The sequence below is a fragment of the Pristis pectinata genome, chromosome 20, assembly GCF_009764475.1.
Source record: "Pristis pectinata isolate sPriPec2 chromosome 20, sPriPec2.1.pri, whole genome shotgun sequence".
Taxonomy (NCBI): Eukaryota; Metazoa; Chordata; class Chondrichthyes; order Rhinopristiformes; family Pristidae; genus Pristis; species Pristis pectinata.
Window position 1 is genome coordinate 17830637 of NC_067424.1, and position 16146 is coordinate 17846782.

Consider the following 16146-nt stretch of genomic DNA (forward strand, 5'->3'; position numbering starts at 1 on the left):
GTGTTGTAAACGGACGACGACTGAGATCACTAAGATCCTGGGGGAGTTTGATGAGCTTGTTTGAAAGCCAGAGTTTGCCTTGTCTGGTCTGCGACTAAACCTGCCAGCCGAGGCGTATTTGTGGTGACACTGAAGGGAGGCTGCTGTTTGCATGAAGTGCTGAGCTTCTTGTGCGGCGGAGTTGCACTCAGCATGTCGGGGATCCCTCCGGACACATGGCAGCCCCCAAATGTCACGCTGGAAACGACGTAGGTGCGGGGACGAGTGGGTTGTGGAGTTCGCTTGGCTCGGAACTTGCAGTTGTACCGACAAGTACTTAGTTATCACCGAGGAGAGGACCAGAGTGGGCTCGTTTCCTCTTCCCCCAGCAGCCTCGCGTGGCTTTACATTATAACGTGATTGCAGATGATTTAAAATTTTAGTTGTCCAAAGAATCGTTATTAAGTTTCTATGTTAGAGTTGGACAATCTTATTCGTATGCCAGTTTTGTTTTAAGGATTTTTTTGGCTATAAACTTAATAGTGATAATGATTTTGTTTTTCTTGTTTCCACCCCCTTTTGTCTCCAATGAACCCAGTCCTGAAGCATGGTTTCAACCCAAAAGGTCGATAATCCCTTTCCCCCTACAGATGCTGCTCGACCCGCTGAGTTCCTCCAGCAAGATTGTTTGTTGCTCCAGATTCCAGCATCTGTAGTCTCTTGTGTCTCCCTTTTGTTTCTTTCCTTGTCCCGGTAGTGTCGCGGTTAGTGTAATGCTGTTACACTGCCAGTGACCGGGTTCAATTCCGGCCTCTCTTTGTAAGGAGTTTGTACGTTCTCCATGTGTCTGCGTGGGTTTCCTCCGGGTGCTCCGGTTTCCTCCCACATTCCAAAGACGTATGGGTTAGGAAGTTGTGGGCATGCCACGTTGGAGCTGGAAGCGTGGCGACACTAGCGGGCTGCCCCCAGAACACTCTACACAAAAAGATGCATTTCACTGTGTTTCGATGTACATGTGACTAAAAAAGAAATCTTATCTTATTCTCATACATATAGAACATAGAACAGTACAGCACAGAACAGGCCCTTCAGCCCACAATGTTGTGCTGACATAGCTATTCCCCCCTTCCTACAGAATGCCCATTTTCCTCTATTTTCCTCTCATTCATGTGCCCATCCAAGCCCCTCTTAAAAGCCCCCAATGAATTTGCCTCCACCACCCTATCAGGCGATGCATTCCAGGCATCCACCACTCTCAGTAAAAATCGTACCCCTCATGTCTGTTCTGAATCCACCCTATCTATGCCCCTCATAATTTATACACATAACAGATCACCCCCTCAGCCTCCGCCGCTCCAGAGAAAAGAGCCCAAGTTTGTCCAGCCTCTCCTGGTAGCACATGCCCTCTAATCCAGGCAGCATCCTAGTAAACCTCCTCTGCCACCTCTCTAAAGCCTCAACATCCTTCCTATAGTGAGGTGACCAGAATTGCACACAATTCTCTAAATGTGGCCTAACCAGAGTTCAATAGAGATGCATCATAACTTCTTGACTCCTATACTCAATACCCCGACTAATAAATGCGAGCATTCCATAAGCCTTCTTAACCACCTTGTCTACCTGTGTAGCCACTTTCAATGAGTCATGGACTTGCACGCCAAGGTCTCTCTGCTCTTCAAAACTGTTAAGGGTCTTGCCCTTAAGAGTGTACTGCCTCTTGACATTAGTCCTGTCAAGGTGCAACACCTCACATTTTTTCAGGTACAAAATCACAAATGCTGGAAGAACTCAGCCAGTCAATGTTTCTGGTCAGCAACTCTTCCTCAACTGAATTTAGGACTAGTTTAACAACCTGACAAAACTCCTGCAGCTGAGGTTCTGAGGGAGAGTCGCTGACCCCAAATGTTGACCTGTTTCTCTTTACACAGATGCTGCTTGACTGGCTGAGCTCTTCCAGCAGTTCTGTTTTCATTTCTGATTCCAGTGTTTGCAGTTTCATTTGTTAACCATTCTTTCCCATATTTCCTTACTACACCAAGGGAGACCTATGGTGGCTCTTGAAACACCCCCCTCAGCCCTTTTCCCATTCTTCTATCACACTCTCACTCACTCACTCACTCACACACTCACACTCACACTCACTCACTCACTCACTCACTCACACTCACACACACACACACACACACACACACACAAATTTATAGTAGCCTATTAACCCATTAATGTCTCTTTCTGATACAAGAGGAAACCAGAGCACCCGTGAGAAGCCAAGCAGTCACAGGGAGAATGTGCAAACTCCACAAGCACACACGAACCCCCAGCAGCAGAGGTCATGATTGAACCAAATCGCTAGGACTGTGTAGCTGCAGCACTAACTACTGTACTACTCACCTTTCACCTTGCACTGTCACCCATTTTTGCCAATTAATTTCTCCTGCCTTCCATCTAGTGATAGAACTCTTCTGTTCTCTTTCTGCTTCTGTTTCTTTACATCTTAAAAACCAGCATGTGCGTAACTTTTACCAACTTTTGATGAAGATCGTTGACCTGAAAGATTAATAATTTCTCTCTCAGCAGATGCTGCCATGTTTATAGAATTTCTAGCATTTTCTATGTATAGTGACAGGTTTCCTTTCTGTTTATGATTAAACTAATCTCTCCAAAACTTAACTTTGAGGAAAAGAGAGCACAACTTTTTCATATTAACCAGCAATAAAATAGTAAAAGCTTCAGAGTTTTTTATTTATCCATTTTCACTTATTATCTGCAAATCTTGGTTGTACGGATTCTTCCAGGCCAGAGACCACACCCTGAGAACTTTCTGCTCTTCACTCAGTGTAAATTTACAGGTAGGAATACCCATGGCCACTTTATCATAATCAGAAGGGCCAACACTGTACAATCCTCTCAAGTGTTAGATTTTGCCACTGATATTCAGATGCTATTTGTCCTGTACATTTTGATTCAAAGAAAGTTACTTGGTTCTGTTTTTTAAAGGATTTTTTAAAAAACATGTTTTTTCCCTCAATGTTCTGGATTTCTTAATACAAGGAAATGCACTGATTTTACAGAAACCAATGTTTTGGGGTATTTATGTGGAACAAAAGTTTCTGCTTAAATTCATTTAGGACTAACTTATCCTGACAATAATAAAAAAAATTGTACCTGTTGGACATCTGAAATAAAAACAAAGTGTTGGAAATACTCAGCAGGTCTCTCAGGGGAGACAAACCAAGTTAACATTTCAGGCTAATGACTCTTCATCAGATCAGTCAATGGCCTGAAACATTAGCTCAGTTCTCTCTCCACTGAATGTTGTCTAACCTGTTGAGTGTTTCCAGCATTTTTTGTTACTTTAGCTTAATAATCTAATTCAAACTTGTTATAATTTTCAATTTTGAAACAGTATGGGAAACATTTCACTGGAGCTGTATTGGAAGCACGCACCAAAAACCTGCAGAAACTTTGCTGAGCTGGTTCGAAGGGGTTATTACAATGGCACAAAGTTCCATAGAGTGATCAGTGGTTTTGTTATTCAAGGAGGAGACCCAACAGGAACAGGTAAGAAAGTACAAGAATCTCATCACCAGCAAAGCAAGAGGCATTTGTGTTGACGACTCAAGATATATAATACTCATTTTCCATATTTGACATCAGCTTCCAAGTATGATTCAGAAGCCTAGCAACTCTTGTGGTCTACCGGATGGTGTTTCCCAACAATACCAACTTAAAACTGGATTGTGTTGTGCACCCTGCTTAGAAGGAGTTTGGTGGAACTTGCCGTTTTGGATATGATTTTTTTTTAAATTGCAACAATTGAGTCATAGAGTTGTACAGCACAGAAAAGGGCCCTTCATTCAACCATGTCCGGACCAGCCTTTTTGCCCATCTATACTACTTCCTTTTGCTCGTATTATGTTCGTATTCTTCTATGCCTTGCCTATTTAAGTGCCTGTCTGAAGATCTCTTAGAAGTAGTGATTATATCTGACTACATCACCTTCTTTGGCAGCAAGTTCCAGATATCAACCACACTATGTAAAAAAAACAACATTCCCCTCAAATCCCCTTTAAAACCCCTTCCTTTTACCTGAAACCTCTGGCCTCTTGATTTTGATACCCATACCATGAAGAAAAAATTTTAAACTATCTACTCTGCCTATGACACTTATAATTTTGTATACCTCTATCAGGTCACCCCTCAGCCTCCTTCGCTCTAGGGAAAACAAATACAGCCAATCCAGTTTTTAGTACTGCAGTTTAGTTTTTTTTGTACCTCCTCTGTTTTGGTGATCACAAAATATTCCATTCACCAAAAGTGGTTCAAGAAGCATCTCCCTTTTCCCCATTCCCTCTTTAGCAGAGGAACGGTAAACATAACTTGAGCCATGTTATCAAAGTATTTTCTGTTGATCTAAAAAATTGCATTCACGGGCTACTCTGTAAAGGCTAAATTAATCAAATTTATTTCTATTAAGCAATCACTGAAGCAAAGATAATAAGTAATCAGAGTAAATACATTAAGTATGTCATTTTCAAAATGGTTCCAGGAATAAAGTCTATAAGTTGGTTTGCACCATTTTTAGTGCACTAAAACATTGCTGCATGTAGTGCTTCATGTTGAATTGTATCCCACTAAAATGACTTTTCAAACTTATGGTAACATCTGTACCTTAGTAAATGCTTCTGTTAGATTGTGCCCACATTGAATCAAAATGAGAACTTGAATTTCACTGTGCACTTAATATTGAACAGAACATTAACTACTATACTTAACAAGTCACAGGGATACATTTTATTTTGTGTTTCATTAGTTCAGTGTTGTTAGCTGTGAGCTAACTTGCACTTGGGGAGAAAAAAAATGTTTTCAAGTTTATTGAATTGACATCTTTAATATTGGCAAATTCACCACTCATACATAAATAACACAAACATAAATAACTGATAATTAATGTATGAGTGGCATCCAAATCAGTCTGAGTTTGCCAAATGAGTGATTCTCATCTGTCTTCAGCCTAATACTATTTAGTATGTCGTGCAAAGACCTTTATGTTTCTTAGGGGCTAAAGAACCAACCATTAAAGAGGTCTACTGGGCCCAGACATTAGATTACTTTTGATCAATGATTTCTGTTCATAAAACAATAATGCAGATATAAGATATTATGCAGGTTGCAACTGTAACATAGTGAGGGGGCTGCTATACCATTAGACACTACAATTAAAGCTATTAGTAAAACATTTGCAGCTCTCTCAAAATCTATAACTTTTAATTACTGTTTGTAAACCTTTCCATTTCCAAATTCCATTTATGCATTCATCTGGGAAATACTGTTCTAAGATTTCCATATACTTTTCTGAAACAACTTGCCCTGTTTTGATATTGGGAGTTCATTAAAAGCATATTATGAGGTGTTCCTATGATTCAATCATAGAATGAATTAGCACAGTAAAGGGCCAATTATAGCTATCCAGTCCCACTGCCTACTCTTTCTCTAACCTTGTGCAAATTTTTCCCCTTCAATTACCCACTATTCATAATTTAAATTGTGAACATTATATTTGTTGTACTATTAGAAGATTATGATTTTGTTTTACGAAATGGAAGCGCATCTGATTATCACTGTTTTCAATTAATACCGACTCTTATTGCTTGTGTACACAGGTAGAGGAGGATCATCTATATATGGAAAACACTTTGAGGATGAATTACATAAAGATTTAAAATTCACAGGTAAATTTACTGCCTGTTTTGAGATTTCAAAGGTTTTGCCATTGTTTAACAAATCCTGAGGGTTTGGGAGAAAAATTGCCGTAATTTAAAAATCTGCAGTTCCATAATGCTAAGCTATTTTGTTTGTATGTTTTTAAAATGCTCATTATTGTCTTAATGGCTTTTGATTATGTGACTTGGTGTGGCTGTAATTTCTAGATTCAGTGTTAGTAGTATCATGTAGGATGTGAGTTTCATAATTATGGTAGTTATTGTTTTGTGTGCATTGATCAAACTTGGTCTAATTTTACTTTTGTCAGAATCATGCTAAATTAATTTATCTTTCAAGTGTTATTTGCAAAGTATAAAAATTAACAAGTAATGTAAGTCAAATGCTTCCATTTAATAGATTTTATCTTGCATAGCCATCAATTAAATCTCAACCTTCTGGGTAATGACTTCAGTCATAACTAATTTTACCATGTCTCCCCTTTTCAAAGGTGCAGGGATCCTTGCCATGGCAAATGCAGGTCCAGATACAAATGGCAGCCAGTTCTTTTTAACTCTGGGACCTACACCAGTACTGGATGGCAAGCACACAATCTTTGGTCGTATCTGTCATGGATTGTCAGTAGCTAAACGTATTGAACTTGTGGAGACCAATCGTGAAGACCGACCGATGGATGATGTAATAATTCTAAAAGCTAGTGTAAGCGAATTAAGTTAAGGCTAGAACCCAAGAATTATGTTTTCATATAATAATTTGGAGTTCCTAGGCATGTGTTTTAATGACCTTCCTGTACACAAATTTGGTGTATTTGTAATTGTGGTATCATTCAAAAAGCATGCAGCGGCATACGGATTCATCTTGGTGTTTAAATCAATTTCTTTGCCATTGATAACTTCTCCAATTTATTTTGTATTGATACTTGAGTTGCATGTGTACCTCCAGCTCATCTGATTAAAATTGTTAAAATTAACAGAAGTTTCATTATATCATTTGTGTAATATGTTATGCATTTTAGTTATGTAAACAAAAACAAAATTGCAGGTGGATAAGAGATAATTGATATATGGTATACATATATCAATAATTTACACAAATGTAGAAAGCATGATCAAGAAGTTTATAGCTAATACAAAATTGTCCCTATAGTTAATAAAGTGAAAGAAAGCTATAGATTAAATTGCTGAAAGATAGCAATGGGCGATTCAAGTGGGCAGGGAAGTAGCAATAGGAATTGGGTCTTGGGAAAGTGTAAGGTAATGCATTTGCGGAAGGCAAACAAGGGAAGGGAATATGTCATAAATGGTAGGATTCAAAAGAGTGCAGAGGGTTTAAAAAAAAACAGATGTTGAAGTGAGGGTGCCTAGAGGTACCAAAACAAGAAGATGAGGTAGTTAAGAAGGCATACGGGATGCTTTACTTTCGTTGCTGAAGCATAGAATATAGAAGCAGGTACATCATGCTGGAACTGTGTAAAACACCAGTTAAACTACGGTTACACTACTGCAAGCCATTTTGATCACCACTGTATAGGAATGCAGTAGCATTAGGGAGCTTGAAGAGATTAATGAGGAGCATCTGGAGGAAGCCATACAAACTTGGTTACATAGAAAGATTAGCTAAATTGGTTGTTTTCTTTAAATCAGAGGAGGCTATTAAGTTTCTTAAACTATGAGTGGCCTGGTTTGGGTGAGCTGGAGGAACTTAAGGGATCCTTGGTCATGTACACCAAGGCTTCTGATTCATTTCAGGCAATATCATACACAGGGCACTTAAAACTGGGCAGTATGGAAGTTGGAAGACCTTACCACCATGACACATTTGAAATCCTTGGCAAAAAATAAATCAGGAGTCATGAAGTCATAAGTCATGAATCCACTGCAGCACATGTACTCCACTGTGCTGTGATGGGAATTTGTGACCTTGGGCATCATATGTTGTGTCATACGTGGTCTATAAATGTTGATGTGGAGGTAAACATTCTAGTAGGAATAGGGCCCATGCTCCACCATGCCCAAGGTTGGAGCTGGATGACTCCATCCTCTTATACAGATTTTAAGACCATGACCCTTGCATTTCCACAGTTTTTACCAATAGGCTGCCCTAATGTTCTGGAGCAGAACTGTTGTATGTCCTGACAACTCCCCTTCTGGGGACTGAACAGGTGGTACATGTTGGATGTCTGAAATCAGAAAGGTACACAGTGAGCAAATTGGGCAGGTAAAGCAGATGCATTTGGCACATCTGGCTGTTATAAGGTAGAAAAGATTGTGTGGTCAGGTGAAAGTAGGATGATGGAAGGTTAGATGTGAGCTTACCGTCATGCACTGATCATTAGCTCGGTGGCAGCTGAATCTGTAATCACCAGAACACTATCCTTCAAACGGCTGAGCCTATGTGTGGTTTCTATCCACCCCACGTAGACTTCTGTAGAGATTGCAGCTTTCAGTTAAATTCTGTGCTCTTTATCAGACACTACATTTACACAGAGGTGTTCTGTATGTTCATTTTATGAATAATTGCTTTGAAATCATTGTTTCCAGATCTCAGTAAATGGCCATTGTCTCTCCATGAAAATCCATATCGAACAGTGTTGCTGATTTGAAGTTAAGTCTTTATGCACTTGACCTCTCCTGAAAATTTAATAATTTTCTATGTTAATTCTTGTACCAATTTGGATATTTATGAGCTAATACACAGTGATTACATTGTAAATGCATGGTGCAAAATGTAACCTCCGATGCTGGACAATTCCTTTCAATAGGTGAAGAAACAGTAAGCCAAGGAAGGGGAGTAAAACAAAAGTTATTTTTTATCAAATTCAGCATGTTTCATTTGTTCCCTTTTGCAGTTTTTTCCATCACAAGGGCCTGAGTTATAGGGAGAGCTTGGGCAGGCTAGGTCTTTATTCCTTGGAACGTAGGAGATTGAGGGGTGACCTTATAGAAGTGTATAAAACCATGAGGGGCATGGATAGGGTTAACACATATAGTCTTTTTCCCAGGGATGGGGATCTAAAAACTAGAGGGTGTAGTTTTAAGGTGAGAGGTAAAAGATTTAAAAGGGACCTGAGGGGCAACTTCATGTAGAGGATGGTGCATATGTGGAATGAGCTGCCAGAGGAAGTGGTTGAGGCAGGTACAATAACAACATTCAAAAAACATTTGGATAAGTAAATAGAGAGGAGGGGTTTAGAGGGACAGGAGCCAAACACAGGCAAATGGGACTAGCTTGTGAGCACTGTGGTCGGCATGGATGAGTTGGGCCAGAGGGCCTATTTCCATCTCGAAGGGCCTGATAGAGGTGCCAAAGATTATGAGGGGCATAGTTAAAGTGGACAGCCAGCATCTTTTCCCCAGGGCGGCAATGGCCAATACTAGAGATATCAGTTTGTCAGAGGAGGAAAGTTTAGGGGAGATTTTTTACACAGAGAGTGGTGGGTGCCTGGAACGCACTGTCAGGGGTGGTAGTAGAGGCTGATACGATAAGAACATTTAAAAGACTCTTAGATAGGCACATGGATGTAAGGAAAATGGACGGTTATGGGCTGTGTAGGAGGGAAGGGTTAGATTGATCATAGAGTAGGTTTATATAGGTTGGCACAACATCGTGGGCCAAAGGGCCTGTACTGTGCTATACTGCTCTATGTTCTGTGCTGTATTACTCTATGAAACTGTGTTGTCTGTTTAGTGGAAGCTGAATCCTACTGGCTTGCTATATCCTAGCCTTCCACTTACCGCTGTTTTAACTGTCTTTCTAGTTTTCCCTCCTGAGGTTCAATGGTGTCTGCTTCAGGCATATCAGATTCCAAGGACTTACCTAAAGGCAATTTTTCTCAACATATTTTGCCCTCCTATTGTAACAGTTTTAATTTGATTACCTTTCATGACTGGTTCCCAACCAAAGAATCTTCCACTTACTCTTATTAAAATTTGTTATCAATTTTCTCCTCGTAACATGGTTATCCATCATTGTTAAATTGAAATTATATCATCTCCATGGCTATAAACTCCTATCCTATTTCATTAGGTCAGACAGTGTTTTGTGTAAATTTATCTTTATATCTGTACTTTATCCCAAAAATGTGGTTAGCCTTTTTAATCTTCGTCCATCAAAACTCGCATGCAAGGAGTTGTGTACTTCACCCCCCAAGGATCAGTCTGAGGAAACTGTAACAATGCATCCGACATAAATGTACAAATTATGTGCATAATCCCCAAAACTCATTCGCACTGTGTAGAGTAACTTCCATCAACTGAACCTATTTGTTGTATGATAGCTGGTAAACTATGTGAAGAGCTGGTTCCAACCATCCCTGCAGAGTCCTGTTATCTACCCTGCTACAGAGCCAGCCCACTATCTTCCCTACTACAGGAGTGTCCGCCACTTAGTACATTAGGATTCACATTGGAGAAGACCAGAATGCCATTGAGGTGACAAATACCATTCACAACATGGGGTAATGTGAACCTCACTAGAAGAATCAAAGCCAGAGAAGCAATGTGGACCTATAAGGAATGTTGAACTCACTTTGCATTAAAAAATAAACAGTATTGTTTTTATTCATGGGATATGGGCATTGTTAATAACGTTGATATTTAGTGTTCATTACTAATTCTTGAAAATTTTTTTGGTGAGCAGCTTCATTGAACCACTGAGTTCACACGATGAAGTAAAATTACAGGATTTTAACTAGTGACAATGAAAGGATGTCATTATATTTACAGTTAGAATGATGTGCAAATTGTAGGGGAATTTAGAGGTGCACCTTCTAATTCTTGTCCTTCTATGCAGCTGAGGTTGCAATTTTGGTATGTGCTGTTGAAGGACCCATAGAAAGTTGCTACCAGTTTATCTTGTAGATGGTACACACTGCCTGCCAGTGGTGGTGGAGTCATTGTTTATGGCAATAGACTGGGTAGCAGTTAAATGGACTGCCTTGTCTGGGATTATGTCAAGCTACACAATGTGTGGAACTGTGCTTATGCATGTAAACGGAGAGGATTCCATTAGACTCCCACTGTGGCAGGCAGATGGTGAAAGAATTTGGGAAGTAAGGAGATGATTAATGCCCCTTCTCACAAGAACACACAAAGGCAAGTTTGAGAGGGTTGTGAAGCCTTCCTTTGGGTTGAATTTCTTGTAGCATGGGGTATGTGGATACTGTGGTCGACCTTACTGAGGTGCCAGTCCACTGACACTGCAAACTCTTATTCTATTTTCATGTTATTCTTCAAGCTGTGCTACAACTGACCCCTTGTCATTCATTTATGTAATAGAGGAATTCCCGAATATCTTCCTTCTTTACTGTTTTTGCTAAATAAGAGTAGCTTTACTCCATTATATCCCCCCTCCCTACCTTCCTCCCTTTATTGCATGCTCCATCTTCCTCTCCTATCAGATTTCATCATCTTCAGTCCTTTATCATTTCCATCTATCACTTCCCAGCTTCTGACATCAGTCCTCCCTCCCTCATCTGCCTATCACCTCCTCGCCTGAATCCACTTATCACCAGCCAGCTCTTAATATAGAACATAGAACATTTCAGTACAGTACAGGCCCTTCGGCCCACGATGTTGTGCCAACATTTTATCCTGCTCTAATATCTATCTAACACTTCTCTCCCACATAGCCCTCCATGTCTCTATCATTCATGTGTCTATCTAAGAGTCTCTTAAATGTCTCTAATGTATCTGCCCCCACAACCTCTGCTGGCAGTGTGTTCCACGCACCCACCACTCTCTGTGTAAAAAAACTTACCTCTGACATCCCCCTTATATCTTCCTCCAATCACCTTAAAATTATGCCCCCTCCTGTTAGCCATTTTCGCCCTGGGAAAAAGTCTCTGACTGTCCACTCGATCTATGCCTCTTATCATCTTGTACACCTCTATCAAGTCACCTCTCATTGTCCTTCTCTCCAAAGAGAAAAGCCCTATCTCACTCAAACTATCCTCATAAGACATGCTCTCCAATCCAGGCAGCATCCTGATAAATCTCCTCTGCACCCCCTCTAAAGCTTCCACATCCTTCCTATAATGAGGCGACCAGAACTGAACACAATACTCCAAGTGTGGTGTAACCAGAGTTCTATAGAGCTGCAACATCACCTCGTGGCTCTTGAACTCAATACCCCGACTAATGAAGGCCAATACTCCATAAGCCTTCTTAACATCCCTATCGACCTGCAGGGCAACCTTGAGGGATCTATGGACGTGGACTCCAAGATCCCTCTGTTCCTCCACACTGCTAAGAGTCCTGCCAGTAACCTTGTATTCCGCCTTCAAATTCGGTCTCCCGAAGTGCTCCACGTTGTGCTCCACCTTTTCCCTCCACCTTTTTATACTTGCTATCTCCCCTCTTTCTTTCAGTCCAGATGAAGGGTCTCGTCCCAAAATGTCATCTGTCCATTTCCCTCCATAGATGCTGCTCAGTTCCTCCAGCAGCTGGTATGTTGCTCCAGATTCCAGCATCTGCTGTCTCTTGTGTCTCCATTATATCTGTGTTGTGGTGTCAACAACTACACCCTTCTCAGAGATGTAAGTATCCTCCAAGAAATTTTGACTATCCTTGTTTTTGACTCTTAATGCCTGTTTAGATCAGGATAGTGGAGTTAACACCAATCAATATCATTTTAATCAAGAATAAATTCACCTTGGAGACACACGAGACTGCAGATGCTGGAACCTAGAGCAACAAACAAAATGCTGGAGGAACTCAGCAGGTCGGGCAGCATCTGTGGAGGGTAGTGGACAGTCGACGTTTCGGGTTGAGACCTTTCATCTGGACTGCATCAATAGTGTGGTATTGGATGTTATCCTGTTAATGAGTAAGGGGGGTGCAGAGATGGGGTTGTGGTAAGGGGGAGCAATAATTCAGTTTGTTAACTGTATTGCAGATGAAGGGTATCAACCCGAAACTTTGACTGTCCATTTCCCTCCATGGGTGCTGCCTGACCTGCTGAGTTCCTCCAGCATTTTGTTTGTCGCAACAAGTTCACCCTTCTGGGCCTGGCAATTGATCATGAAACCCCTGGTTTATGCTAACTCTGAAAATATACTCTCCCAAGAAGTTCCCTCTAGATCTCTACCTGAGATCCTGCCTCTTGAACAACCATATTGATGGGGAAATAAAGCTTGCATACATCTCATGTAGTGGAAACCTACTGTGCTACCCTTGATCAAGTTCTGAATGTGGCTTCGCATTATCTAGACTGTAGCCATTTCCTTTCTGTTACCCCACCATTTGTCATCTCAAAGAATCTTGGTGACAAGAAGGTTGAGTTCCAAATTGATAGAGATAAATTCCCTTTGCATTGTTCTTTGGGGCCGCATTACAATGTCAGTACAACATTCCAAAGCCATAACACCGTAAGGAATATCAAAAAATCTAGTTGCTGAGAATGGCATGAACATCTGCTACTCCACAGGTCTAATCTTCATGCAATCACTGTTGCTCTCTGTTCCATCTGTGAACATTACTTATGAAGACATTATGTGGTATTTTATCTGCTTTAATCAGAGAGTTACTTTACACATTAAGTACTACTCTTTTTTATGTTAAACACTGTAATCTGTCACCACACCCACCCCCCCCTTACTCATTAACAGGGTAATGTCCAATACTGCGGCATTCAATCTACGAGGGTATAAATAACCAAATTAAGAGTTTGACTAATTTTCTTTATGTTTGAAAACTCTCTTATAAGTCACAATTGCATTTCTCTTCATTCTTTCTTGTCTGGCTGAATGCCAAACACTGATAAAACTGGAGTTCGCTGTCTGGAGTAAATTTTCCAATGTGAATTTGTGATAGAATAGCTTTTGCCTCACATGTTTTTCTTGATGTACTATGGAAGAGCTGCTTCGTTTACAGCATATGGCTTTCTTCACTGTTTCCTTGTTTTTCTTCTGAGACAGCTTATATTTAGTGGGAGTGTGATAATGCCCAGAGTGGAGTTGGGAAAATCAACTAGAGTTCCTGGCTTTGATTGCTATCCAACAACACGCTCTGTAAGTTATTTGTGGAACTTAGGTGAGGATAGAAATGAGTTTATTTGTGATTCTTGATGTGCACAGTAGATGCAACTAATAATACTGAAATTATTTTTTCCAGAATTGCTGTTTACTTGAAAAACATTAATATTTGGGTTCAGAAGCTCATTGAGCCTGGAGTTACGGCCATTGCTCAAGCATTGCAATACACAAATATTGCAGATGCTGGGATAGAGAGAGAAAATGCATAAAATGCTCAGCAGGTCAGGTGCTGCATGCAGAGAGAACAGAGTTAACATTTCATCCTTCCAGAGCCTTGCCACTGACCTCAACAGACCTTTTGGGATCTGTATGGTGTTCCATGAATATATCCCAATAACATGTCTGTAGTCAATGAAATGTCCACCATTATCTTGGTGAAAGAGTAAGGAGGAAGGTGACTTGCATTGGCCAGGAGCGCATTGGTCCTCCTTAAGAAAGAAATAGCTGGCTCAGTGTAGGCTTGTTCACCCAGATCAAGTCCTAAACCACCAACCAGGCTCAAATTCTACCCAAATTTAGGAAGCATACTTTGTAAAATGAGATCCATCTTCATTGCTGATACCTAACTCCTGTTGAAAGCCAAGAGAGCTAAAATATGTCACTACTGTGCCCCATCCATTACGCAAAAAAAATGAAGCATAGAATTATAGTGATAAACTAGAGAAAAGGAATAGCAATCATCATGAGATACTTGAGAAAATTAATAGACTTTCTGATCAAATTCTTCAAAATTGTGAAGGGTCAATAATAGGGTAACAGAACATGATACAGAACATGGAATAATATCTTGGAAGCATAAAACATGAATATAAAATAAAGAAGTAATTAAAATAATACTACTAATGTGATGCATAAATGGGCTAGTCATAAATATTTACAAACAGAAAGAAAAAATTAAATATTCAATTCAACCACAACAGTGAACCTTACGTTGTGCAAGATTTTCTTGCAATTGATTTCTATCATCACTAGAGGGCAGTATTTATTTGTATAACATGACATTGTCCAGTTATTTGAATGTAGTGTAGCAAGGAGATGTTTGGCAAATAACATTCCCATTTTATTTTGCCTCATTTGAATATCTCTATCCCTTTATCAGATATTATTCTGCTTTTAGAAATGCACAATTTGTGTTTCCATGCATTGAGTGGTAACAGGACCACCAAGTTTGGCATAATTCTGCACAGATCAAAAGAACCAGATTCACATCTCACTGTGCCTGGAGTGATCTCTGAGACAATCACTTAGAGTTCCAAATTGACCTCAGCATCTCAGCAGGGTCATGGGAAAAAAGCTGAGAAATGGAATTAACTGGATTGCTGTTGAAGTTGCAAGTTTTGTTGACTTTTTCTGTGCTGCAATGATTCTATGGTCTCTGAGACTACATTGGACCTACATTGGAGACCTAACTGGATGGGAAGGAGTATGATTCGAAGACTAATCATACTTTTACTGCATATTTCAAAAGAAAATGAGTCATGGATGTTGCTGGCAAAACATTGTGGCTATTATAAGAAATACGGAAGCAGGAAAACAAAGTATGGAACTTCAATCTGTGCTATTTAACATATTCTTGTCACTATCACCTACTGTGCTGCTACTTCCCACAAGGATTCACATTGTACATACCCTCTGTCACTACCTTCTATGGTTATGACAATGGTGGGAATTGGGTTATGGGGTCTGGGCAAAGAAAGGTTGGCCATCAGAGATTAGCAGTGATCATATTGAATGGTTTGATCTGTTTGGAGGCAACTTAAGTCCTACCATGCAAATGGACAGTTAAGATACCCCAAGTTACCTGCCCTGGAGCAGCAGGGAGTTGACAAACCCTTCAATTTTAACTGCTCCAATGATCAGATAACAAAGAAAGCCAACATTGTCCCCTACAGCTATCTCTCTACATATTTTATAACCTTCGCTTATATTGCTCTATCACCTCATGTCCTGTTTTTTTCCCCCAGTTGTACAAAGCAGCAAATTAACTCAAGTCCAAGGAACCCAGGATATCAAAGGATATTCAGTGTTGGAAAAAGAAAAAAAACAACGGAAGCACATGGCAAGTACACAGAACTGAAAATGGAGAAGGCCTGACAGGAATGAAGAAATTTGGGGGGGGGGGGTATTTAAAAAAGAAATTAGGAGGGTAAAGAGGGAGTAAGATCAAGGGAATTCTCAAAGCAGTTTATATAAAAGGCAAGATGGTAACTGAGGAATAAGTAGGGCCCATTAGGGACCAAAAGGGGAAATCGGTGTGTGGAGCCAGAGGGTGGTGAGGTCACTGATGAATACTTCTCATCCCCATTCCCTAAGGAGAAGGACATTGTAGTTGGAGAATTCAGGGAGGGAGATGGTGAAATTCTAGAACAAAGGAATAAAAAAGGAGTGATTAGATGTTTCAGATGTCTTTAAGG

General features: G+C 40.2%; 1 protein-coding gene across 2 annotated transcripts; it reads left to right on the forward strand.

Moving 5' to 3' along the window:
* The first annotated feature begins 47 nt into the window (after positions 1-47).
* On the forward strand, positions 48-6664 carry ppil1 (peptidylprolyl isomerase (cyclophilin)-like 1). Of its 2 annotated transcripts, none has more exons than XM_052034842.1 (4): positions 48-248; positions 3386-3540; positions 5643-5711; positions 6191-6664. In XM_052034842.1, exons 1-4 carry the CDS (start codon positions 193-195, stop codon positions 6415-6417), a joined length of 507 nt encoding a protein of 168 aa, XP_051890802.1. In that variant the 5' UTR covers positions 48-192; the 3' UTR covers positions 6418-6664. The 2 variants fall into 2 exon arrangements, with proteins under 2 accessions (XP_051890802.1, XP_051890803.1); XM_052034843.1 differs by having other exon boundaries at positions 148-252.
* Positions 6665-16146: the final 9482 nt, after the last annotated feature.

What these genes read in the sequence shown, in the direction of transcription:
- ppil1 (XM_052034842.1), top strand. Translation starts at nt 193, where the DNA reads ATGTCGGGGATCCCTCCGGACACATGGCAGCCCCCAAATGTCACGCTG. An exon ending in AATGTCACGCTGGAAACGAC is followed by an intron (nt 249 to 3,385) that starts GTAGGTGCGGGG and finishes ATTTTGAAACAG; the next exon opens with TATGGGAAACATTTCACTGG. An exon ending in AGGAGACCCAACAGGAACAG is followed by an intron (nt 3,541 to 5,642) that starts GTAAGAAAGTAC and finishes TTGTGTACACAG; the next exon opens with GTAGAGGAGGATCATCTATA.